Source organism: Heptranchias perlo, chromosome 2 (genome assembly GCF_035084215.1).
Source record: "Heptranchias perlo isolate sHepPer1 chromosome 2, sHepPer1.hap1, whole genome shotgun sequence".
Lineage (NCBI taxonomy): Eukaryota > Metazoa > Chordata > Chondrichthyes > Hexanchiformes > Hexanchidae > Heptranchias > Heptranchias perlo.
Window position 1 is genome coordinate 63,550,506 of NC_090326.1, and position 27,418 is coordinate 63,577,923.

Genomic DNA, 27,418 nt, shown 5'->3' on the forward strand with positions numbered 1-27,418 from the left:
CACAAACCTCAAGGAAGACAGGGACCAGAAAAATACTCTTTTCCCCCCCCCCCCCTCACAGAATAGTCAGTACGTGGAACTCCCAGAGAACATAGTTGATTTGGGATTGACTGGCACCTTTATAAAGCTGGGTTACCTGTTGTGAAGTGAGAATGAGGGTTTCAGAGAAATTTAACATCACTGCTTGATTTGGCACCCCCAGGAGAGGTATGGAAAGGAAATTATTAAAGTAGCATGGGATGGACACCCATGGACTCTGGATACTGCGAGCTCTAAGGGCTAAATAGCCTTTACTCACTCTGGATTTACTTACATTCTTATTTTCTCCCTTTAAAGTAATTTATAAATTGTACAGCTGGTAATAAATAAAATATTAAACAAAAATCCATTTAAGCGTTCTGGTAGCAAAGAACTTATTTTATTACAAAAATTGCTGTACTGACCAGCAATATACAAAATGAATTCATCATGTATACTGGTACAAAAGTATCTGAAGATCGGTTGTACTGAGTTCATCTACGTATCCAATCGTAATGTTGCCGTCACGTAGTCAGACGCATACTAACTAAATTCCATTCAATCCAAGTACTAATGCATCTAGAAAGAAAAAAGGCATTTGCTTCTTCCCCAGTTATTTTCAGGTCTTTTTCAGTGTAGGAAACAAATTATGTATTCCTTTTAAGATTTCAAGAATAATTTCTTAGGCTGCAAAAAGCTAGCCACATTCTGTTTGTTTCCTGGAAAAAGGAGGCAGTATAATTCCACAAAATAGAACACAACGGATCCAGCTATGTGGGCAGATGATCTTCACATCGGATAGCTCGGTATTTGGACATTTCTTCAGGAAAAACTTTGCTCAGTTCATGAATCAGAAGTCCCTTGAATTTCTGAAACAAAAAAAAGTATTCAGTACTTGCAAAATATTATCCCAAGACAAGCTTAAAGCTAGCATATTTTTATTGCCCAAGCTATCATTTTTAGTTTGCCATTTTAACTTCCTTGCAAGGGCATATGATCCTCCACCGCTTTTTTTCCATTGCTACCAGTCATTTTCAGGCCCTATTATCTAACGGACAAGTACCTCTAATGATATTTGAATGCTCTGAATGTTACACGTACAAGATTGCGACAACATTTAAAAACATTCTTTAAATATAAAAACAAAACCAGAGGAAAATAATTATACAAATAAGAACACGTCATCACAGAATGGTAGGATGACAGTTCATTTATGCAATATTCTCTACAATCGGGCACCAGGGTGTAGCATTGGTAAGGAAAAGCAAGGTGCACAAAGGATTGGGAGAGAAAGATAGCACTAGAGCAAGAAATAGTATGGCAGTAGATGGGACCAGACTAAGAGAGAGTACAAGAAAATCTAAGATAAATTTACAGTGCATGTGTAAACGTGGTAAACAAGGTTGGGGAGCTGCAGGCGCAATTAGCCACATGGGACTATGATGTTGTGGCAATAACGGAGACCTGGCTCAAAAAAGGACAGGATTGGGTACTAAATATTCCTGGATATAAGGTGTTCAGGAAAGATAGGGAAGGGAAGAAAGGAGAGGGTGTGGTGGTATTAAGGAGAATATTGCAGTGCTGGAGAGAGAGGATGCCCTGGAAGGGTCAAGGACAGAATCTATTTGGTCAGAGTTAAGAAACAATAAAGGTGCCATTACACTACTGGGTGTATTCTATAGGCCACCAACTAGTGGGAAGGAACAAAGAGGAGGAAATTTGCTGGGAAATTACAGAGAGGTGCAAAAGCCATAGAGTTGTGATAACAGGGGACTTCAACTATCTTAATATAAACTAGGATAGTAATAATAAGGGGCAAAAGAGGGGGAGGAATTTGTGAAGTGTGTTCAGGGGAACTTTCTTGACCAGTACATTTCCAGCCCAATAAGGAAGGAGGCACTGCTGGACTCAGTTCTGGGGAATGAGGTGGGTCAAGTGGAGCAAGTGTCAGTGGGGGAGCATTTAGGGAGCAGCGATCATAGTATCATAAGGTTTACAATAGCTATAGAAAAGGACATGGGCCACTCAAGTAAAAATACTCAATTGGAGGGTCAATTTCAGCAGCATGAGAGCAGATCTGGCCCAGGTAAATTGGAATCAACGATTGGCAGGCAAAACTGTAATTGAACAATGGGCAGTCTATAAGGAGGAGATAGTTCAAGTATTCTCTAGGTACATTCCCACGCAGGAGAAAGATAGGGCTACGAAAGCCATAGCTCCCTGGATGACAAAACAGATAGAGAGTAAGATGAAGCAGAAAAAAGGGGCACCTGTCAGATGTCAGGTTGATAACACAAGTGGTAACCAGGCTGAATATAGAAGGTTCAGAGGGGAAGTGAAAAAGGAAATAAGAGGGGCAAAGAGAGAGTATGAGAATAGACTGGCAGCAAACATAAAAGGGAATCCAAAAGTCTTCTACAGGCATATAAATAATAAACAGGTAGTAAGAGGAGAGGCAAGGCCAATCATGGACCAAAAAGGAGGCTATTTTGGATCTGGTAATGGGTAACGAAACAGGATTAATGATCTCAAATTAAAGGATCCCGTGGGAAGCAGTGATCATAACATGATGAATTTCACATCCAGTTTGAGAGTGAGGATCTTGGGTCTGAAACTACCGTATTCAACTTAAATAAGGGCAATTATAAAGGGATGAGGGCAGAATTGGCTAAAGTGGACTGGGTAAACAGATTAACATAAGAACACAAGAAATAGGAGCAGGAGTAGGCCAATCGGCCCCTCGAGCCTGCTCCGCCATTCAATAAGATCATGGCTGATCTGATCTTAACCTCAAATCTAAATTCATGTCCAATTTCCTGCCCGCTCCCCGTAACCCCTAATTCCCTTTACTTCTAGGAAACTGTATTTCTGTTTTAAATTTATTTAATGATGTAGCTTCCACAGCTTCCTGGGGCAGCAAATTCCACAGACTGACTACCCTCAGTGAAGAAGTTTCTCCTCATCTCAGTTTTGAAAGAGCAGCCCCTTATTCTAAGATTATGCCCCCTAGTTCTAGTTTCACCCATCCTTGGGAACATCCTTACCACATCCACCCGATCAAGCCCCTTCACAATCTTATATGTTTCAATAAGATCGCCTCTCATTCTTCTGAACTCCAATGAGTAGAGTCCCAATCTACTCAACCTCTCCTCATACGTCCACCCCCTCATCCCCGGGATTAACCGAGTGAACCTTCTTTGTACTGCCTCGAGAGCAAGTATGTCTTTTCTTAAGTATGGACACCAAAACTGTATACAGTATTCCAGGTGCGGTCTCACCAATACCTTGTATAACTGCAGCAATACCTCCCTGTTTTTATATTCTATCCCCCGAGCAATAAAAGCCAACATTCCGTTGGCCTTCTTGATCACCTGCTGCACCTGCATACTAACTTTTTGATTTTCTTGCACTAGGACCCCCAAATCCCTTTGTACTGCAGTACTTTCCAGTTTCTCGCCATTAAGATAATAACTTGCTCTCTGATTTTTCCTGCCAAAGTGCATAACCTCACATTTTCCAATATTGTATTGCATCTGCCAAATCTCCGCCCACTCACCCAGCCTGTCTATATCCCCTTGTAGGTTTTTATGTCCTCCTCACTCTCTACTTTCCCTCCCATCTTTGTATCATCCGCAAACTTTGATATGTTACACGCAGTCCCCTCCTCCAAATCGTTAATATAGATTGGAGAGAGTTGGGGACCCAGCACCGACCCCTGCGGAATACCACTGGCTACTGGTTGCCAGTCCGAGAATGAACCATTTATCCCAACTCTCTGCTTCCTGTTAGATAACCAATCCTCCACCCATGCCAGAATATTGGTATGATGGTGGATAAGCAGTGGCAAACATTTAAAATGATATTTTATGACTCGCAACAAAAATATATCCCTGTTAGGAGGAAAGACTCCACAAAAACGGTGAACCATAGCTAACTAAGGAAGTAAAGGATGGTATCAGGTTAAAAGAAAAAGCATACAACATGGCAAAGATTATGGTAAGCCCGAAGATTGGGAAAACTTTAAAAACCAGCAACGGATGACTAAAAGAATAATAAAGAGGGAGAAAATAAATTGAGAGTAAACTAGCAAGAAATATAAAAACTGACAGTAAAAGCTTCCACAAGTATATAAAAAGAGGGTAGCTAAAGTAAACATTGGTCCCTTAGAGAATGAGACTGGGGAAATAATAATGAAAAACAGGGAAATAGCAGAGGAATTGAACAGATATTTTGTATCTGTCGTCACAGTCGAAGACACTAATAATATACCAATAATAGTAGAAAATCAAGGGGCAAAGGGGAGGGAGGAACTAAGAACAATCACTATCACTAGAAAAAAAGTACTAGGTAAACTAATGGGTCTGAAGGCTGACAAGTCCTCTGGACCTGATGGCTTGCATCCAAGGGTCTTAAAGGAAGTAGCTACAGAGATAGCGGATGCATTGGTTGTAATCTTCCAGAATTCACTAGATTCTGGAAAGGTCCCAGTGGATTGGAAAACCGCAAACGTAACACCCGTATTCAAGAAGGGAGTGAGACAGAAAGCAGGTAACTATAGACCAGTTAGCCTAACATCTGTCATTGGGAAAATGCTAGAATCCATTATTAAGGAATTAGTAGCAGGTCATTTGGAGACTCATCTTACAATCAAGGAGAGTCAACATGATTTTATGAAGGGGAAATCATGTCTGACAAATTTATTAGAGTTATTTGAGGAAGTAACGGGCAGGGTGGATGAAGGGGAACCAATGGATGCAGTATATTTGGATTTCCAAAAGGCATTCGATAAGGTGCCACATAAAAGATTACTGCACAAGAGAAGAGCTCATGGTGTTGGGGGTAATATACTGGCATGGATAGAGGATTGGCTAACTAACAGAAAACAAAGTCGGGATAAACGGGTCATTTTCAAAATGGCAATCTGTAATTAGTGGGGTGCTGCAGGACTCAGTGCTGGGGCCTCAACTATTTACAATATATATCAATGACTTGGATGAAAGAACAGAGTGTCGTGGCCAAATTTGCTGACGATACAAAGATAGGTGGAAAAGCAAGTTGCGATGAGGACACAAAGTGTCTGCAAAGGGATATTGACAGGTTAAGTGAATGGGAAAAAATTTGGCAGATGGAATATGATGTGGGAAAATGTGATGTCATCCACTTTGGGAGGAAAAATAAAAAAGCAAAATATTATTTGAATGGAGAAATACTACAAAATACTGCGGTACAGAGGGATCGGGTGTCCTCGTACATGAAACACAAGTAGTCAACATACAGGTACAGCAGGTAATCCGGAAGGCAAACGGAATATTGGCCTTTATTTCTAGGGGGATGGAGTACAAAAGCAGGGAAGTCATGCTACAAGTGTACAGGGTGCTGGTGAGAGCACACCTGGAGTACTGTGTACAGTTCTGGTGCCCTTACTTAAGGAAGGACATACTTGCATTGGAGGCAGTTCAGAGAAGGTTCACTGGGTTGATTCTGGGTATGGAAGGATTGTCTTATGAGGAAAGATTGAACAGGTTGGGTTCTATATTCATTGGAGTTCAGAAGAATGAGGGGAGATCTTCTTGAAACATACAAGGTTCAGAGGGGACTCAATAGGGTAGATGCTGAGAGGATGTTACCCCTCATGGAGGAATCTAAAACTAGGGGGCATGGCCTCAGAATAAGGGGTTACCCGTTTAAGATGGAAATGAGGAGGAATTTCTTCTCTGAGGGTCGTGAATCTTTGGAATTCTTTACCCCAAAAAGCTGTGGAGGCTGAGTCATTGAATACATTCAAGGCTGAGTTAGATAAATTTCTGATAGCAAGGGAGTCAAAAGATATGGGGAAAAGGAGGGAAAGTTGAGGTAAAAATCAGATCAGCCATGATCTCAGTGAATGGCGGAGCATGCTCGAGGGGCCGAATGGCCTACTCCTGCTCCTATCTCTTATGGTCTTATGGACTCATGGAGGTAGAGAGCATGGCCGAGGTACTAAATGAGTACTTTGCATCTGTCTTTACCAAGGAAGATGATGCTGCCAGCATCTCAGTAAAGGAAGATGTAGTTGAGATACTGGATGGGCTAAAAATTGATCAAGAGGAGGTACTAGAAAAGCTGGTTGTACTTAAAGTAGATAAGTCACCTGATCCGAATGGGATGCATCCTAGATTGCTGAGGGAAGTAAAGGTGGAAATTGCGGAGGTACCGGCCATAATCTTCCAAAGATCCTTAGATACGGGAATGGTGCCAGAGGGCTGGAGAATTGCAAATATTACAACCTTGTTCAAAAAAAGGGTGTAAGGATAAACCCAGCAACTAGGCCAGTCAATATAACCTCGGTGGTGCGGAAACCTTTAGAAACAATAATCCGGGATAGAATTAGCAGTCACATGGACAAGTGTAGATTGATTAGGGAAAGCGAGCACGGATGTGTTAAAGGCAAATAGTGTTTAACTAACTTGGTAGAGTTTTTTTGATGAGGTAACAGAGAGAGTAGATGAGGGCAATGCGGTTGATGTGGTGCGTATGGACTTTCAAAAGGCGTTTGATAAAGTGCCGCAGAACAGGCTTGTCATCAAGAGTGAAGCTCATGGAATAAAGGGGGCAGTAGCAGCATGGATACAAAATTGGCTAAGTAACAGGAAGCAGAGTGTAGTGGTGAACAGTTGTTTTTCAGACTGAGGGAGGTGTACAGTGGTGTTCCCCAGGGATCGGTACTAAGGCCACTGCTTTTCTTGATATATATTAATGACTTGGACTTGGGTGTACAGGGCACAATTTCAAAATTTGCAGATGGCACAAAACTTGTAAGGGTAGCGAAGTCTATCGCTACCCTCCTCACTGTTTAAGAGGATACAGACAGGCTGGTGGAATGGGCAGACAAGTGGCAGATGAAGTTTAACGCAGAAAAATGCAAAGTGATTCATTTTAGTAGGAAGAACGAGGAGAGGCAATATAAACTAGAGGGCACAAATCTAAAAGGGATACAGGAACAGAGAGATCTGGGGGTATTTTTGCACAAATCGTTGAAGGTGGTAGGGCAGGTTGAGAAAGCGGTTAAAAAAGCACACAGGATCCTGGGCTTTATAAATACAGGCATAATGTACAAAAGCAAGGAAGTCATGATGAACATTTAAAAAACACTGGTTGGACCACAACTGGAGTGTCGTGTCCAGTTCTGGGCACCGCACTTTAGGGAAGATGTGAAGACCTTAGAGAGGGTGCAGAAAAGATTTACTAGAATGATTCCAGGAATGAGGGACTTTAGTTACATGGATAGATTGAAGAAGCTGGGTGGTTTTCCTTGGAACAGAGAAGATTGAGAGGAGATTTGATAGAGGCATTTAAAATCATGAAGGGTCTAGACAGAATAGATAGAGAGAAACTGTTCCCACTGGCAGAAGGGTAAAGAACAAGAGGACATAGATTTAAGGTGATTGGCAAAGGAACCAAAGGTGACATGAGGAAAAACATTTTTACGCAGCGAGTGGTTATGATCTGGAATGCACTGCCGGTGGTGGGGGGGGTTTGAGGCAGGTTCAATCGTGGCTTTCAAAAGGGAACTGGATAAGTACTTGAAAGGAAAAAATTTGCAGGGCTACAGGGAAAGGACGGGGGAATGGGACGAGCTGGATTGCTCTTGCTGGCTCGGTCTCAATGGCCTCTTTCCATGCTGTAACCTTTCTAAGATTCTAATTTCTAGATTTTCACTGGGTTAAAAAGCAAATGGCGTGGAGGTGTTTCGTTACCAGTGTAGAAGAAAAACTGTTTTTGTGCATTTGTGTTCAGTTCAACACCATCCTCACAACAGTGTAAGCAGGGATTTTTTTTTAAATGGAAGAGGGAACAGGAAGCACCTGCTTTAGTAGTAGTCTGGGGAAGGGTGGTTTGTCCTGACTTTGTAAGTACAATAGTTGCACACAAGGCACAGAAACAATGACAGCAACTTTAATACACCATGAACTACTGAAATACAGATAATGATTCCTTAAATAGTATCAAATGTTTCACCATAGAAAAAGGCCGTTCAGCCCATGAATTTACACCGGTGTTTTTCTCCACGTGAACCACTTAGTTTCATCCCATCTACCGCTGCTCCTCATACCCTGTGTTACTCCTCTTTGTCAAGTAATTAATTCCCTTTTAAAAGAATTTATAGATGATGCTTCAACAATGGTTTGATAATCTACACTATCTCTGAAATTACCTCGAGATAACAAAAGCAGCAAAAGAATAATGCACTTTTACATTACACAGCCAAGATCAAAAAGGCACTTTTATATTGATGCTGAGGCAACAAGAGAGCAGCAGTGGCCAATGAGTTAATCTAATCACCGAGTGATTATTCTCCCGGGGGGTGGGGGCGGGCGGGAAGAAACAGTGGGAAAGAGACACTAGGTAGGATCTTTTTACAGTTAAAGTGGCTCCAAGGCGACGGACCTAGCAACAGAAGGTTGGAACAGCCAACCCCCATGGTAGATTGAGATTCTTCCCACATGGCCTCTGTTAAACCTGAAAAATACTGTTCCAGTGCCTTGGTATGCAAGGCTGAAAAGGGCTTTCTTGTTCCAGTTTAGTTCACATCGTGACAGACGAGTACAAAGCCACAACTGCCTAAAGGAAATTCTGCCCTTCATAGTTCATGGACAGTCACTGCAGCATTCAGAACCCGGGAAGCTTGCAGACTTCATACTCCTTTTATCTCAAATATGCCTCCTGTCACTTGCTGCATCATGATGCATTGCTCACCTGGCCATTCTCCCTCTGGTCATGCTAGCCCTGGTGCTGCATGACACCAAGCGCAACAGATCAGGGAAATTGGTGATTTATCCGAAGTATCTTATGGAAATGATTAGACATACAAGGACACAATTATCACAACAGTGTGAATTCTCATTTTTTGGGCATGTATGCTACACGACACCATGAATTCATTTCTTGGGGCATCGGGGTTATTATGGAGTATAAACAACAAAGGCATGGGAAGTGCTCCTACATATTAAATAGCTTCAATGGGTAGCTGCTTCTATGCCTCCAGAAGTATTGAACAAAGGAGCACAAGTTTGTGTGCAGCACTTTCAAAAAACAAACACAGAACTGACAATCTAGCCAATAACCAAATCTCTAGATTTAGCAACTTAATCTGCACAGATAAAAACGTTAAATTCAACTAAACTCCAACGACAATGAAACGATATAAAACTCTGAATACCCAACATTTTTAAAATTCTCAGCTTTGAAAAGTTATAAATTTCTAATATTGAATATCACTACAGATGAGAAAACATAAAACAGAGCAGTTCTCTCTTTCTAGTACACACTGACCTAATTAAATAAGTGCCTGGAGTCCCTTAGATATGCTCTGCTGCATAGATTCAATACAGTCACCAGAATCTGTGTTCCAGATTGTTTCCATTGAGACTTTTTCTATTTGGCATACTTTTAACTCAGATACAAAATGCCAATTGTTTATGATATATAAAACCTAATCTAAGAATCTTCCAATATAAAATAACCATTTCTGAGTCAGATCAGAAAGGCCCTGGTTTGATCCCTGGGCTGTACTAATTTAGCTGGTCTCTCAGCAGATTCTTTGGTAGGGGTGCCACAATTAGCTACAACACCGCTGGTTTAGAGAAGGGCTGCTTCTCGTCACTATCATGACCTTTACTGGAAGTATGTATGGATGCCAAATGAGGAAAGGATAAGGCTCAGATATGCTGCCTTTGAGTCAGATAGCCTGCCAGTACTCACCGTCAAGGCTCTTATATGAATAATGGGCACTTGGGTAATCTTTCAGTAAGAAAATCAACAGCTTCGGGAGAGATCAGGAGAAAAGAGGGGAAGAAAACTATGTTATATTTTACCAGTTGAAACACTTAAGAATTCTAAAAAATCTGTTTATGATTAGTTGTCATAACTAGATGGAACCACAAAAACAAGATCCTGCAGTCAAAGCTTATTTTATGTCTTCCTTTGTATAGTTCCTTTATCTCAGCTTTCACCTTCCAGTCTTTTCCCAGCTACAGCCCATTCCACACCTTCCAAGGATATTGTTTTCAACCATACAGCACACATCTCCTGCCCATTGTAATATTTTTATCATAACCTGCTCTATCACACTGGACGCACCTTCTCATTAATTCAGCAATCACTGTCCCGCCGAAAAGGTTTTGAGGAAATAGAGCATAGTGTCAATTAAATGGTGATTTTTCCCAAAGCATTGTATTAATAGATTTGTACTGCTTTGTTTTTTCCAGGATCCAGTGGTAACTTAATCTGTAACCCCATTTGATTCCAATAAAATATCGGTCAGCACACCCACATCTGAAGGCACAATGACCTTCCCTTAGCTTTCAATTCAAATGACCCTGCAGTATATTCAGGAGTGAGGACCTTCCTTGGCAGACTAACCACAGAAAAGTTATTCCTCTCAATCGGTCTCATCCACCACCTCTATAATTAATTTCTCCATATTTTATGCATCTCAGGTACCTCTCAAGAGTTCCTTAAACCATTGCTATTAGACATGCAGGATACTTTCCTCCTTGCATTCTTCTGTCCTTGCCCACCACAGTTTTAAATTCCTTGATCTTTCCAGTTTTCTTTCCACTGAACCATTTGCCAGTGCAATTCCTTATTGTAAACAATTTTACAACACCAAGTTATAGTCCAGCAATTTTATTTTAAATTCACAAGCTTTCGGAGATTTTCTCCTTCCTCAGGCAAATGTTTTCATAGAGGAAGGAGAAAATCTCCGAAAGCTTGTGAATTTAAAATAAAATTGCTGGACTATAACTTGGTGTTGTAAAATTGTTTACAATTGTCAACCCCAGTCCATCACCGGCATCTCCACATCAATTCCTTATTGTCACCTTATCCATTTCCATTGTTCTCTGCACAAAGAACTCTTTTCCTCATCTTACTTTTGCATTCTCGGCACTTTTCCCTTGCTTTTCATTTTTTCCTGTGCTTATCCACATTTCATCATCTGTACTTTGTTTCACTAACTTTGTGCGTCAGGCAAAGAGAAAGGGAAAGCAAGTAAAGTGGCCGAATATCGCCCTGCTGTCTCTTCTAGCACCCGCTTGTAGGCATTCTATAGCCTCCCTGCATTTTCTTCAATCACATCAGCAAGTGAGACAACTTGCTTGCCTATTACACCGCGAGCTGATGTTCCTTTGCTTGGTCCTTTAATGCATGAGGTTCACATTCATAACCGTTCATTGCTAATTTTCCTTGCAATTTAACCACACATTGATGAATAGGTGTAAAGATCCCTTTAGCGAAATTCTGGTATATAAAGCACGCAAACATACTCATCAATCCCCAGGTTCATACTGACTGCCTCATTAAACTCCAACACATCAAATCTTCAAGCCATGTGTTAAAAATAGGAATGAGAAAAGGCTGTTCAGCTCAGGAACATAGGAATTCAATATGTTCTCAACCTTTGTTTCAAATAACCGAATTGCCACCTCAGAAGCAAATCCTGCATCATTCCATTATTTCACTAATGAAGATCTTGTCCACTTCCTTAAAATTCTTCACTCATTACGCTCAACAATATATTCCATTTACAAACATTTCTTTGGGCAACATTAGTGCACTTTCCCCATTTTTGCAAAAATGCTACAGCAGCTTCCGGATGACTAAGTATTCATCTAGCTTTAACAACATCACTTCTATTTGACTGTCACAGTGCTATGCTTTTCACAAGAAGCAGCTATCTTTGGTGATCTCCATACAATGCCTCCTTTAATCATTGTTTATGAATACATTCCTTAGATTGTCTACCTTCAAGGTGTCAACTTTCCCTTTGACTTGTTCATTCTTGGCCAAGGCTCTCTCTAAGCATTCTTTGGTGTAAAGCTGAGGATTTCGACCTTGATCAATGTACCTGTGTTTAAAATGAATAATTGGCATTAAGAGTACATACTGTTTGTGTAATTTTTCTAAACATTTCCTAGTAATACTGCACAAGAGGGTCATCATTACCAGAGACTCAAACAATGGTAAAAATCAGAAGTTGTAAATACTAGTCTCCATCAATGACGAGGCCATCTCTGACCATTTCCTTGCATGCCACACTACCCAAATCCCCCCACCCACTTTCAACCCCACTTCCTTCTGTGCCCACTCCTGGAAAGAAAACTCTTCCCCCAAATCCCTTACAAATGCACCTTGGGCCCTCCATTCACCAGGATACCTCTGCAGCTGTTGATCTGCACAACCAATCCCCGACCTCTGATGCCCTTATCTCTCAACAAAACCGTCACTCTCTCCCATCCCAATCATTCCCACCTGCTGCAAGCTGCATCTTCGCTCCCTCAAGTGCATGAGGTGCAAACATGTGTATTTGGCATACAACTGGCTTAGCAATCCATCACCAGAGCTGGCTGGAACAAATCAGCCTCTACATTCCTCTGCCAAAATCGCCTACTATTCTAGGATCATCCAGGAGAGCAAAGTTAACCCCTGGCTTCTCTTTACTATCAACTGCCTCCTTAAACCCCTCTCTCCTGCCCCCTCCAACAGTACGAGCAGCTGATGGATTTCTCACTTAGCAGGAGAGACCAGTTATCCCTGCCCATCAAGCCAAATCACCCCCTTCCCATCCTAGCCCTGAGAACCCATCTCTCCTTCCCATCTTCCCCTTTACCTTCTCCGAACTCACCTCGTCAACACCCAGCTCCTTCAATCTCATTCCCACTAACCTGCTGAGAACCCAACTTATCTGCCTAGCCCCCATGCTAGCTGACATTATAAATGGTTCCTTCTCTGCAAGAACTGTCCCCTTCCCTTTTAAAATGCACAATCACTCCACTCCTCCAAAAACTCACCCTCTACCTTGCAAACTACAGCCCCATCTCCAACCTTCCTTTCCGCAACAATGTCCTTGAACATACATAGGAGTAGGCCATTCAGCCCCTTGTGCCTGCTCTGCCATTTGATAAGATCATGGCTGATCTGTGATCTAACTCCATATACCCGCCTTTGGCCCATATCCCTTAATACCTTTGATTGCCAAAAAGCCAGCTATATCAGATTTAAATTTAGCATTTGAGCTAGTATCAATTGCCGTTTGCGGAAGAGAGTTCCAAACTTCTACAACCCTTTGTGTGTAGAAATGTTTTCTAATCTCACTCCTGAAAGGTCTGGCTCTAATTTTTAGACTGTGCCCCCTACTCCTAGAATCCCCAACCAGCGGAAAGTTTCTCTCTATCCACCCTATCCGTTCCCCTTAATATCTTATAAACTTCGATCAGATCACCCTTTAACCGTCGAAACTCTAGAGAATACAACCCCAATTTGTGTAATCTCTCCTCGTAACTTAACCCTTGAAGTCCGGGTATCATTCTAATAAACCTACGCTGCACTCCCTCCAAAGCCAATATGTCCTTCTGAAGGTGCGGTGCCCAGAACTGCTCACAGTACTCCAGGTGCGGTCTAACCAGGGTTTTGTATAGCTGCAGCATAACTTCTGCCCCCTTGTACTCTAGTCCTCTAGATATAAAGGCCAGCATTCCAGAAGCCTTATTGATTCTTTTCTGCACCTGTTCATGACACTTCAATGATCTATGTACCTGAACCCCTAAGACTCTTTGGACATCCACTGTTTTTAACTTTTTACCATTTAGAAAGTACCCTGTTCTATCCTTTTTTGATCCAAAGTGGATGACCTCACATTTGTCTACATTGAATTCCATTTGCCACAGTTCTGCCCATTCACCTAATCTATCAATATCCCTTTGCAATTTTATGTTTTAATCTACACTGCTTACAATGCCACCAATCTTTGTGTCATCAGCAAACTTAGATATGAGACTTTCTATGCCTTCATCTAAGTCATTAATAGTGTGAATAATTGAGGCCCCAAGACAGATCCCTGCGGGACTCCACTAGTCACATCCTGCCAATGTGAGTACCTACTCATTATCCCTATCTGTCGCCTTTCGCTCAGCTAACTTCCTAACCAAGTCCGTACTTTTCCCTCAATTCCATGGGCTTCTATCTTAGCTAACAGTCTCTTATGTGGGACCTTATCAAATGCCTTCTGGAAGTCCATATAAATAACATCCATTGACATTCCCCTGTCCACTACTTTAGTCACCTCTTCAAAAAATTCTATCAGGTTTGTCAGGCACGACCTACCTTTCACAAATCCATATTGTTGCCTCCCAGATACCATAGAAAGGTTACAACACGGAAGGAGGCCATTCAGCCCATCGAATCCACGCCGGCTCTATGCAAGAGCAATCCAGCTAGTCCCACTCCCCCGCCCTAACCCCGTAGCCCTGCAAATCTTTTCCTTTCAAGTACTTATCCAGTTCCCTTTTGAAGGCCACGATTGAATCTGCCTCCGCCACCCACTCAGGCAGTGCATTCCAGATCCTAACCACTCTGTGTAAAAAAGCTTATCCTCATGTCACCTTTGGTTTGTTTGCCGATCACCTTAAATCTATGTCCTCTGGTACTTGACCCTTCTGCCAAAGGGAAGTTTCTCTCTATTCTGTCCAGACTCTACATGATTTTGAATACCTCTATCAAATCTCCTCACAACCGTCTCTGTTCCAAGGAGAATAACCCCAGCTTCCCCAGTCTATCCACATAACTAAAGTCCCTCATCCCTGGAATCATTCTAGTAAATCTCTTCTGCATGCTCTCCAAGGCCTTCACATCTTTCTTAAAGTGCAGTGCCCAGAACTGGACATAATACTCCAGTTGTGGCCGAACCAGTGTTTTATAAAGGTTCATCATGACTTTCATACGATTGTACTCTATGCCCAGGATCCCGTATGCTTTTTTAACCGCTTTCTCAACCTACCTGCCACCTTCAACGATTTGTGCACATATACCCACAGATCTCTCTGTTCCTGTACCCCTATAAATGTTGTGCCCTCTAGTTTACATTGCCTCTCCTCGTTCTTCCTACCGGGCGATATGTGGTCATCTCTCCTATAACTCTCCATCTGAATACCTAAAATCAGGTTACTGCCCCTCCCACAGCACTAAAACAGCGCTGATCAAAGTCACAAACATCATTCTGTGACTGCGTTACATTATCCCTCAACCTCTCTGTAGCCTTTGACACAGTCAACCACACCATCCCCCTGCAATGCCTGTCTTCCATTGTCAAGCTTGGCGAGACTGGCCTCGCTCGTCCCACACTTATCTATCCAATTACAGTCAAAGCATCTCTACCGATGGCTTCGCTCCCTGCACTTTTACTTTGCGTCAGTATTTACAGTACAAAAAGAGGATAGCATGCCAGAAATCCCAAGAAAACTAATGTTGAATCAGGGACAGGGACTCAATAAAATTAACATAAGTAAAACAACAGTAATGAAGAAAATTATAGCACTAAAAAGTGACAAATCCCCTGGACCAGATGGTTTCCATCCCTGGGTTTTAAAGGAAGTAGGTGAGCACATTGCAGATGCCCTAACTTGCCCAAAGTTTTCCAGATTCAGGAACTGTCCCTCTAGATTGGAAAATTGCACGTCACTGTTTTTTAAGAAAGGAGAGAGGGAAACCATGGAATTATAGACCAGTTAGCTTAACATCTGTTGTGGGGAAAATGCTGGAGTCTATAATTAAGGATAGGGTGACTGAACACCGAGAATTTTCAGTGAATCAGAGAACCAGCAAGGATTTGTGAAAGATAGGTCGTGCCTGACAAACCTGACTGAATTTTTTGAAGAGGTGACTAAAGTAGTGGACAGGGGAATGTCAATGGATGTTATTTATATGGACTTCCAGAAGGCATTTGATAAGGTCTCACATAAGAGACTGTTAGCTAAGATAAAAGCCCATGGAATCGAGGGAAAAGTACAGACTTGGTTAGGAAGTTGGCTGAGCGAAAGGAGACAGAGAGTAGGGATAACGGGTAGGTACTCACATTGGCAGGATGTGACTAGTGGAGTCCCGCAGGGATCTGTCTTGGGGCCTCAATTATTCACAATATTTATTAACGACTTAGTTGAAGGCATAGAAAGTCTCATATCTAAGTTTGCCGATGACACAAAGATTGGTGGCATTGTAAGCAGTGTAGATGAAAACATAACATTACAAAGGGATATTGATAGATTAGGTGAATGGGCAAAACTGTGGCAAATGGAATTCAATGTAGGCAAATGTGAGGTCATCCACTTTGGATCAAAAAAGGATAGAACAGGGTACTTTCTAAATGGTAAAAAGTTAAAAACAGTGGATGTCCAAAGGGTCTTAGGGGTTCAGGGACATAGATCATTGAAGTGTCATGAACAGGTGCAGAAAAGAATCAATAAGGCTAATGGAATGCTAGCCTTCATATCTAGAGGGCTAGAGTACAAGGGGGCAGAAGTTATGCTGCAGCTATACAAAACCCTGGTTAGACCGCACCTGCAGCGTAGGTTTACCAGGATGATACCCGGACTTCAAGGGTTAAGTTATGAGGAGAGATTACACAAATTGGGGTTGTATTCTCTAGAGTTTTGAAGGTCAAGAGGTGATCTGATCGAAGTTTATAAGATATTAAGGGGAACAGATAGGGTGGATCGAGAGAAACTATTTCCTCTGGTTGGGGATTCTAGGAGTAGGGGGCACAGTCTAAAAATTAGAGCCACTCCTTTCAGGAGTGAGATTACAAAACACTTCTACACACAAAGGGTGGTAGAAGTTTGGAATTCTCTTCCGCAAACGGCAATTGATACTAGCTCAATTGCTAATTTTAAATCTGAGATAGATAGCTTTTTGGCAACCAAGGGTATTAAGGGATATGGGCCAAAGGCGGGTATATGGAGTTAGATCACAGATCAGCCATGATCTTATCAAATGGCGGAGCAGGCAGGAGGGGCTGAATGGCCTACTCTTGTTCCCATGTCCGGACCCCTTGAGACCGCTCAAGAATCAATCTTTGGCCTCCTACTCTCTCTCATCCAAGTCACACACTATCTCGACTTGGAAATACATCGCCATTCCTTCATCGTCGCTGGGTCAAAATCTTGGAACTCCCTACCTATCCCATGGTGAAATCATCTACAGCCAACGAAGACAGACCTGAAGCCCTACAAAATGAGTTTAGGAAACAATTTTAGGAGGAAATCACATGTGGTAATCCCCAGAATTATTCATGTGCTAGAATAGGGAAGGACAGGAAAATTAAGGAAATCAATGCATGATTAAAGTAGTAGTGTCAGGATGAGGGATTCCAATTTGTTGGGCATTGGCAACAGTTCTGGGACAGATGGGACTACATATGAACAGGAAGGGTGTTAATGTATTGGCAAAATAGTTATATAAGAGAATGAGTAAGCATTTCTCCTGTTGATGGGTCCTGCTGATAGCAGTCACAATCCAGATCATTCCAATCACCAAGTAAATGAAGTTGCATAGCACTAAGTGGCTTTATGAGGAATTTGCAAATACAAAAAAATGCTTTTTTTTGCATTTTCAAGGAGTATTTAACTACAATTTCACAATGACGCTAATATGGCTTCTTCGGGGAATCTTACTTTCACTTCGGTTTCAAATCAAGATGATCTCTGACTCTGGATTTACAGTACAATTTAATTAGAGCAAAGTACACCCACTTCGCACCAATGCTACTGTTCTTGTGTAAATGCAGCCTAAAATAGCAAAGACTGAATATAACTGTAGTAACTGCTACAAATACTTAAATCAATAACTTCCATTTGTCACTTCAATAGTTTCAAATGTATTGACTTGCTTATTTGTAAAAGTACTACCTACAGAAATAGGAAGATAAGGCAGGTTACCCATGGCTAGAGACAAGTTTTTTTTTTAAAATTCGTTCATGGGATGTGGGCATCGCTGTCAAGACCAGCATTTATTGCCCATCCCTAATTGCCCTTGAGAAGGTGGTGGCGAGCCAACTTCGTGAATCGCTGCAGTCCGTGTGAAGATTCTCCCACAGTGCTGTTAGGTAGGGAGTTCCAAGATTTTGACCCAGCGACGATGAAGGAACGGCGATATATTTCCAAGTCGAGATAGCGTGTGACTTGGAGAGGAATGCAAAGGTGGTGTTGTGCCCATGTGCCTGCTGCCCTTGTCCTTGTTCATAGAGATGGTAGAGGTCATGGGCTTGAGAGGTGCTGTCGAAGAAGCCTTGGCAAGTTGCTGCAGTGCATCCTGTGGATGGTACACGCTGCAGCCACAGTGCACCAGTGGTGAAGGGAGTGAATGTTTAGGGTGGTGGATGGGGTACCAATCAAGCAGGCTACTTTGTCCTGGATGGTGTCAAGCTTCGAGTGTTGTTGGAGCTGCATTCATCCAGGCAAGTGGAGAGTATTCCATCACACTCCTGACTTGTGCCTTGTAGATGGTGGAAAGGTTTTGGGGAGTCAGGAGGTGAGTCACTCACCGCAGAATACCCAGCCTCTGACCTGCTCTCGTAGCCACAGTATTTACGTGGCTGGTCCAGTTAAGTTTCTGGTCAATGGTGACCCTCAGGATGTTGCTGGTGGGGGAGTCGGCGATGGTAATGCCGTTGAATGTTAACGGGAGGTGGTCATTGCCTGGCACTTGTCTGGCACAAATGTTACTCGCCACTTATCAGCCCAAGCCTGGACGTTGTCCAGGTCTTGCTGCAAGCGGGCATGGACTGCTTCATTATCTGAGGGGTTGCGAATGGAACTGAACACTGTGCAATCATCAGCAAACATCCCCATTTCTGACCTTATGATGGAGGGAAGGTCAGTGATGAAGCAGCTGATGGTGGGGCCTAGGTCACTGCCCTGAGGAACTCCTGCAGCAGTGTCCCGGGGCTGAGATGATTGGCCGCTAACAATACTACCATCTTCCTATGTGCAAGGTATGACTCCAGCCACTGGAGAGTTTACCCCGATTCCCAGTGACTTCAACTTTACTAGGACGCCTTGGTGCCACACTTGGTCAAATGCTGCCTTGATGTCAAGTGCAGTTACTCCCTCCCTCCTCACCTTTGTCCACATTTGGACCAAGGCTGTAATGAGGTCTGGAGCCGAGTGGTCCTGGCGGAACCCAAACTGAGCATCGGTGAGCAGGTTATTGGCGAGTAAGTGCTGCTTGATAGCACTGTCGACGAAACCCTCCATCACTTTGCTGATGATTGAGAGTAGACTGATGGGGCGGTAATTGGCCGGATTGGATTTGTCCTGCTTTTTGTGGACAGAACATACTTGGGCAATTTTCCACATTGTTGGGTAGATGCCAGTGTTGTAGCTGTTCTGGAACAGTTTGGCTAGAGGCACGGCTAGTTCTGAAGCACAAGTCTTCAGCACTACAGCCGGGGTGTTGTCGGGGTCCATAGCCTTTGTTGTATCCTGTGCACTCAGCCGTTTCTTGATATTATGTCGTGTGAATCAAATTGGCTGAAGACTGGCTTCTACAATGGTGGGGATATCGGGAGGGGGCCAAGATGGATCATCCACTCAGCACTTCTGGCTGAAGATGGTTGCAAACGCTTCAGCCTTGTCTTTTGCATTCACGTGTTGGCCTCTACCATCATTGACGATGGGTATGTTTACAGAGTCTCCTCCTCCCGTTAGTTGTTTAATTGTCCACGACCATTCACGACTGGATGTGGCAGGAATGCAGAGCTTTGATCTGATCCATTGGTTGTGGAATCGCTTAGCTCTGTCTATAGCACGTTGCTTCCGCTGTTTAGCATGCATGTAGTCCTGAGTTGTAGCTTCACCAGATTGGCACCTCATTTTTAGGTACACTTGGTGCAGCTCCTTGCATGCTCTTCTACACTTCTCATTGAACCAGGGCTGATCCCCTGGCTTGTTGGTAATGATAGAGTGAGGAATATGTCAGACCATAAGGTTACAGATTGTGCTGGAATACAATTCTGCTGCTGCTGATGGCCCACAGAACCTCGTGGATGCCAAGTTTTGAGCTGTTAGATCTATTCTGAATCTATCCCATTTAGCAGTCTCCCATCCAGAGTACATTTTGTGCCCTTGCTACCCTCACTGCTTCCTCCAAGTGGTGCTCAACATGGAGGAGGACTGATTCATCAGCCAAGGGAGGGCAGTAGGTGGTAATCAGCAGGAGGTTTCCTTGCCCATGTTTGACCTGATGCCATAAGATTTCATGGGGTCCGGAGTCAATGTTGAGGACTCCCACGGCCACTCCCTCCTGACTGTATATCACTGTACCGGCACCTCTGGTGGGTCTGCCCTGTCGATGGGACGGGACATACCCAGGGATGGTGATGGAAGAGTCTGGGACTTGGCTGAAAAGTATGACTCTGAGTATGGCTGTGTCAGGCTATTGCTTGACTAGTCTGTGAGACAGCTCTCCCAATTTTGGCACAAGTCCCCAGATGTTGGCGAGGAGGACTTTGCAGGGTCGACTGGGCTTGGTTTGCCTTTGTCGTGTCCAGTGCCTAGTGATCCGTCCGGTTTTATTCTTGTGACTTTTTGTAGTGAGATCGTACAACTGAGTGGCTTGCTGGGCCATTTCACAGAGCCATTAAAAATCAACCACATTGCTGTGGGTCTGGGGTCACATATAGGCCAGACCGGGTAAGGATGGCAGGTTTCCTTCCGTAAAAGACATTAGTGAACCAGATGGGTTTTTACAACAATCCAGTTGTTTCATGGCCACCACTACTGATACTAGTTATTTTTAATTCCAGATTTTATTTAATTAATTCAATTTAAATTCCTCAGTTGCAGTGGCGGGATTTGAACTCATGACTCCGGATTATTGGTCCAGGCCTCTGGATTACTAGTCCGGTAACATAACCACTATGGTGCATAAGAACATAAGAAATAGGAGCAGGAGTAGACCATACAGCCTCTTGAGCCTGCTCCAGCATTCAATCAGATGATGGCTGATCTTCAACCTCAATCTCAACTCCACCTTCCTGCCCAATCCCTATGCCTTGATTCCCCTAGAGTCCAAAAATCTATCTATCTCAGCCTTGAACATACTCAACAACTCAGCATCCACAGCCCTCTGGGGTAGAGAATTCCAAAGATTCACAACCCTCCGAGTGAAGAAATTCCACCTCATCTGAGTCTTAAATGGCCGACCCCTTATCCTGCGACTATGCCCTCTTGTTCTGGACTCTCCAGCTAGGGGAAACAATCTCTCAGCATCTATCCTGTCAAGCCCCCTCACAGAATCTTATGTTTTAATGAGATCACCTCTCATTCTTCTAAACTCCAGGGAGTATAAGCCCATTCGTTAGCAAACTTGGATACATTACACCTGGTCCCTTCATCCAAGTCATTAATATTGATTGTAAATAGCTGAGGCCCAAGCACTGATCCTTGCGGTACCCCACTAGTTACAGCCTGCCAACCTGAAAATGACCCGTTTATCCCTACTCTCTGTTTTCTGTCCATTAACCAATCCTCTATCCATGCTAATATGTTACCCCCAACCCCATGAGCCCTTATCTTGTGTAACAACCTTTTGAGGCAGCTTATCAAATGCTTTTTGAAAATCCAAAGATACTACATCCACTGGTTCCCCTTTATCTAGCCTGTTGGTTACATCCTCAAAAAACTAATAGGTTTGTCAAACACGATTTCCCTTTCATAAAACCATGCTGACTCTGCCTAATCATATTATGATTTTCTAAGTTCTCTGTTACCATTTCCTTAATAATAGATTCCAGCATTTTATCGATGACTGGTGCAAGAACATAAGAAATAGGAGCAGGAGTAGGCCAATCGGCCCTTCGAGCCTGCTCCGCCATTCAATAAGATCATGGCTGATCTGATCTGATCCTAACCTCAAATCTAAATTCATGTCCAATTTCCTGCCCGCTCCCTGTAACCCAAGAGGGAGAGCTTCAGATTCTGGGGCATTGGGACCAGTTCTGAGGGCGGAGGGACCTGTTCAAGATGGACAGGTTGCACCTCAACAGAGCTGGGTCCAATGTCCTTGTGGGGAAGTTCACTAATGCTGTGGGGGAGGGTTTAAATTAATTTGGCAGGGGGATAGGCACCAGGATGTAGCATTAGAAAGGAGAAACAAGGTGCACAAAGAATTGGGAGAGACAGATAGCACTAGAGTAAGAAACATTAAATATTAGGTGGGATCAGACTAAGAAGGTCTAAGACAGGTTTGGTTTAGAGTGCATGTGTGTAAATGCATGAAGCGTGGTAAATAAGGCTGGTGAGCTGCAGGTGCAAAGTCACATGGGAATACGATGTAGTGGCATTAATGGAGACCTGGCTCAAAAAAGGACTGGATTGGGTACTAAATATTCCTGGATACAAGGTGTTCAGGAGAGATAGGGAAAGAAAAAAAAGTGGCCGGGGGGGGGGGGGGGGGAGGGGTCAGTATTGATTAAGGAGAATATTGCAGTGCTGGAGGGAGAGGATATCCTTGAGGGGTCAAGGACAGAGTCTATTTGGTTAGAGTTAAGAAACAACAGAAGCACCATTTCACTACTGGATGTATTCTATAGGCCACCAACTAGTGGGAAAGATTTAGAGGAGCAAATTTGCAGGGAAATTTCAGAGGTGTAAGAACTATAGAGTAGTGATAATGGGGGACTTCAACTATCCTAATATAGACTAGAATAGTAATAGTGTAAAGGGCAAAGACAGGGAGGAATTTCTGAAGTGTGTTCAGGAGAGCTTTCTTGATCAGTGTGTTTCCAGCCCAATGAGGAAGGAGGCATTGCTGGATCTAGTTCTGGGCAATGAAGTGGGTCAAGTGGAGCAAGTATCAGTGGGGGAATATTTAGGGAACAGTGGTCATAGTTTCATAAGGTTTAGATTAATGTAAGGAATCTTACAACACCAGGTTATAGTCCAACAGTTTTATTTGAAAATCACAAGCTTTCGGAGGAGTTATGGAACAGGATAAGGAGCATTCTAGAGTAAAAATACTTAATTGGAGGAGGGCCAATTTCAGTGGGTTGAGAACAGGTCTGGCCTAGGTAAAGTGGAATCAAAGATTGACAGGCAAAACTATAATCGAACAATGGGCAGCCTTTAAAGAGGAGATGGTTCGGGTACAGTCTAAGTACATTCCCACGAGGGGGACAGGTAGGGCAACCAAAGCCAGAGCACCCTGGATGATGAAAGAGGTAGAGAGTAAGATGAAGCAGAGAGAGGGGACATACGACAGATGTCAAGTTGATAATACAAGTGAGAACCAGGCTGAATATAGAAAGTTCAGAGAAGAAGTGAAAAAGGCAATAAGAGGGGCAAAGACAGAGTATGAGAATAGACTGGTGGCTAACATAAAAGGGAATCCAAAAGTCTTCTATAGGCATATAAATAATAAATGGGTAGTAAGAAGAGGGATAGGGCCGATCAGGGACCAAAAAGGAGATCGACTCGGAGGTGGAGAGCATAGCCGAGGTACTAAATGAGTACTTTGCATCTGTCTTTACAAAGGAAGAAGATACTGCCAACATCACAATAAAAAAGGAGGTAGCTGAGATACTGGATGGGCTAAAAATTGATAAAGGAGGTACTAGAAAGGCTGACTGTATTTAAAGCAGATAAGTCACCCAGTCCAGATGGAATGCATCCTAGGTTGCTAAAGGAAGTACGGGTGGAAATTGCAGAGATGCTGGCCATAATCTTCCAATCCTCCTTGGATTTGGGGGTGGTGCCAGAGGACTGGAGAACTGCAAACGTTACACCCTTGTTCAAAAAAGGGAGCAAGGATAAACCCAGCAATCACAGGCCAGTCTGTTCAATCTCTGTGGTGGGGAAGCTTTGAGAAGCAATAATCCGGGACAAAATTAATAATCACTTGGACAAGTGTGGATTAATAAAGGAATAAAACTGTTGGACTATAACCAGGTGTTGTAAGATTCCTTACATTTGTCCACCCCAGTCCATCACCGGCATCTCCACACGATGAAATTTAAGGCAGAGAAGTACGAAGTGATACATTTTGGCAGGAAGAATGAGAGGCAATATAAACTAAATGGTACAATTCTAAAGTGGGAGTAGGAACAGAGACACCTGGGGGTATAGGTGCACAAATCTTCGAAGGTTGAGAAAGTGGTTAAAAAAGCATACAGGACCCTGGGCTTTACAAATAGAGGCAGAGTACAAAGGCAGGGAAGTTATGTTGAACCTTTATAAAACACTAGTTCGGCCACAGCTGGAGAATTGTGTCCAATTCTTGGCACCGCACTTTAGGATGGATGTGAAGGCTTTCAAGGGAGTGCAGAAAAGATTTACTAGAATGGTTCCACGGATGAGGAACTTCAGTTATGTGGATAGGCTGGAGAAGCTGGGGTTGTTCTCCTTAAAGCAGAGAAGGTTAAGAGGAAATTTGATAGAAGTGCTCAAAATCATGAAGGGTTTAGATAAAGTAATTAAAGAGAAACTGTTCCCATTGGTTCTTGACCCTTCTGCCAGAGGACACAGATTTAAGGCGATTGGCAAAAGAACCAAAGGAAACATGTGGAAAAACATTTTTTTTATGCAGCAGGTAACTATGATCTGGAATTCGCTACCTGAAAGGGTGGTGGAAGCAGATTCAATCGTGGCTTTCAAAAAGAAATTGGATAAATAAGTGAAGGGAAAAAAATGGTGGTGCTACGGGGAAAGGGACTAACTGGATTGCCGGTACAAACTGCCAGCACAGGCTCGATGGGCTGAATGGCTTCCTTCTGTGCTGTGACCATTCTATGATTCTGTAAATGAAAATTCATCTCAGTAATAGTATCATAGTAGGTACAGCACAGGAATAATGTACTGTAGAAATACAGCTTTTGGATCAAACACCATGCTGAGTGTACACTGATTTCTGTGTTGTAATCAATAAAACTAGTCACGAGTCATAATTTCTTTTTTTGTCACAAAATATAAGCCACAATTACTTACTCAAATACTTCCAGTGGTACATTAATATCATGCAGTTGTTGTCGGCATTTATCAACATCTTGTAGCCCCGTAATCATAGAATTTCTGTAGATTAAAATAAGAAAGTTGTGCTTTTACCGACAGGCTATCATCTTTAGTTGAGAACGTGTATAAAATAGTTACTTTAGAAGTTTTTTGAGGCAAACCATATTGATTGCTTGATCAGTCTGATAAATTTTAAGTAGGTTTAGTCTAATCCAACGTTTCAAAACAAAGATTATTTTCTGCAGATTTGGTGTGGAATATGCAGATTTTTAAAAATGTTAAAAAAATTACTGATGAATCCTAATAAACATTTACCTGCTTTTACATTCATTCAGATTTTGGGAGGCTGATGTCCATGAGCTGGTTCTCAGTATTTACACTGTTAACAGTTTTATGAAGCTCTTTTAACCTGGGTCTATGAATCTGCCACTGGACTATAATAAATAGATTAAACAAACAGCAGGACCCAGCTCCTAGAATCTGAATTAGAATATAACCAATAATTTACTGCTAGCGATGGAATATTTGCGCTGCCAGGTCCTGATGCACAAGTCCCACTCAGCCAGCCGCAAACCAAATGCGAACCTGCCACATTTGCTAATGCTGACGCCAAGGCAGATCATAACGGGCCATAACAAATCTAGCAGGTTTATGTTGGGGCTGCTGCCAATTGTGCAAGATCTACACTTCGGAAAGCAGCACATCCCAAAGGTACCCCCCCCATTCAACTGAGGTATCCACAGATATCCCCCTCTCACTGAGGATACATTCGCAAATACTCCCTCACGAGCATATCTTTCCTTAGACATTTGACTGTTATGAACTTATACTTAAATTCGTTCTTATTGCAATTATGGCTTTCTTGTACCATGTAACTTTTATCTTTTAGTATTTTTGTCTGTTTCTTTCCCTCTTCGATGTTTTAACTATTGCCATGTAATTCAAAAATTCCAATAAAATTCTTAAAACTTCTTCTAAATTGAGAACGTTAAACAATGTGCCAGTCAATGCACAGGAGAGAAATTAAAATGGGAGCAATATTTCAAGGAGTTTTGTTGAACCAGAGTATGTTTAGAAGGATATTCAATAAAATCATGAACCAGCAGATAATATTTTAGTGTGCAATCTCAGACTTTTCTGTACAAGTGTACATTTTTTTGCTAAAACATTTCTAACTTTTTCTTTGATTATTTAAGGGGAAGCTAGATAAGTACATGAGAGAGAGAGGAATAGAAGGATATGCTGATAGGGTGAGATGAAGTAGGGAGGGAGGAGGCTTATGTGGAGCAGAAACACCAGCACAGACCTGTTGAGCTGAATGGCCTGTTTCTGTGCTGTAAAATTCTATGTAATTCAATGTAACGCTAAAAACAAACATTCTTGTAAAGCCAACATGGATACTTAATGGTGTCACTGTGCCACTTGTTTAAAAAGAAAATGTATCTTTGATTAGGCTTCTCCAATACCATGGATTGCTAAAGTCTAATTCAATGGAAAATTATAGAGCTGAATATTGAAATTATGCTTTGCAAACTGCAATTGTGTCTGCCTACAAATTTAAAACAAATAAATGAAACACACAAAATCCAATAGGTGTATCGACCAGCTGGTCTTTTTATATTCCCTCTGTTCCTTCCCCTCATCCCCCACCACCCTCCCTTCATTCCCCTCTCTCCTCATTCTCCCCCCTTCACCCCCCTCATCCCCTTCCATTCCCCCCTCCCCGTCCCCTTCCATCCTCCCCCCATCCTCCCCTCCATTCCCCCCCCCCATCCTCCCCTCCATTCCCCCCCCCTTCCATTCCCCCCTCCCCGTCCCCTTCCATCCTCCCCCCATCCTCCCCTCCATTCCCCCCCCCCATCCTCCCCTCCATTCCCCCCCCCCATTCCCCCCCCCATCCTCCCCTCCATTCCCCCCCCCCCATCCTCCCCTCCATTCCCCCCCCCCCATCCTCCCCTCCATTCCCCCCCTCCATTCCCCCCCCATCCTCCCCCCCCATCCTCCCCTCCATTCCCCCCCCCCCCCATCCTCCCCTCCATTCCCCCCCCCCCCATCCTCCCCTCCATTCCCCCCCCCCCCCATCCTCCCCTCCATTCCCCCCCCCCATTCCCCCCCCCATCCTCCCCTCCATTCCCCCCCCCCCATCCTCCCCTCCATTCCCCCCCCCCCATCCTCCCCTCCATTCCCCCCCTCCATTCCCCCCCCATCCTCCCCCCCCATCCTCCCCTCCATTCCCCCCCCCCCCCCATCCTCCCCTCCATTCCCCCCCCCCCCATCCTCCCCTCCATTCCCCCCCCCATCCTCTCACAGTTTCTGGTTCAGGCCCGCCTGGCTGCTGGGCTGGAAGTCGCTGACGATGATGCCGAGCTGCCGAATGTTCTCGATGAATTTCTCCAGATGCTCCTCCAGGTTGTCGAACTTCTCCGCCATGGCGCGGGCGGGAATCCGCGCGGCTTCAAAAAAAAAACAAACCCCCCAGACTCGCGGAGACAGGAGCAGGAACCGAACTCCCCCCCGCGCCCCGCTTCACGCCGCCATGACGGGCAATGGGGAGAGCGGTTGGTGACGTCACCTCCGCCCGCGCG

At 43.4% G+C, this 27,418-nt stretch overlaps 1 protein-coding gene across 2 annotated transcripts; it reads right to left on the minus strand.

Annotated features, from left to right (window-relative positions):
* Nucleotides 1-396: 396 nt before the first annotated feature.
* Nucleotides 397-27,418, minus strand: med10 (mediator complex subunit 10). 2 transcript variants are annotated; one of them, XM_068001911.1, is made up of 5 exons: nucleotides 27,142-27,418; nucleotides 24,810-24,893; nucleotides 11,803-11,905; nucleotides 9,760-9,820; nucleotides 397-887 (listed from the first exon to the last, which is right to left on the minus strand). In XM_068001911.1, the coding sequence occupies exons 1-5, from the start codon at nucleotides 27,261-27,263 to the stop codon at nucleotides 862-864; spliced, it is 396 nt and encodes a 131-aa protein (XP_067858012.1). In that variant the 5' UTR covers nucleotides 27,264-27,418; the 3' UTR covers nucleotides 397-861. The 2 variants fall into 2 exon arrangements, with proteins under 2 accessions (XP_067858012.1, XP_067858011.1); XM_068001910.1 differs by lacking the exon at nucleotides 9,760-9,820 and having other exon boundaries at nucleotides 27,142-27,407.

Bases quoted from the DNA above. Each gene is read 5' to 3' on its own strand.
- med10 (XM_068001910.1), bottom strand. From the start codon at position 27,263: ATGGCGGAGAAGTTCGACAACCTGGAGGAGCATCTGGAGAAATTCATC. The intron at 24,894-27,141 runs GTGAGAGGATGG...TTTAATCTACAG, and splicing joins GCGGGCCTGAACCAGAAACT to AAATTCTATGATTACGGGGC. The intron at 888-11,802 runs GTAGACAATCTA...TTTTTGTTTCAG, and splicing joins GGAAAGTTGACACCTTGAAG to AAATTCAAGGGACTTCTGAT.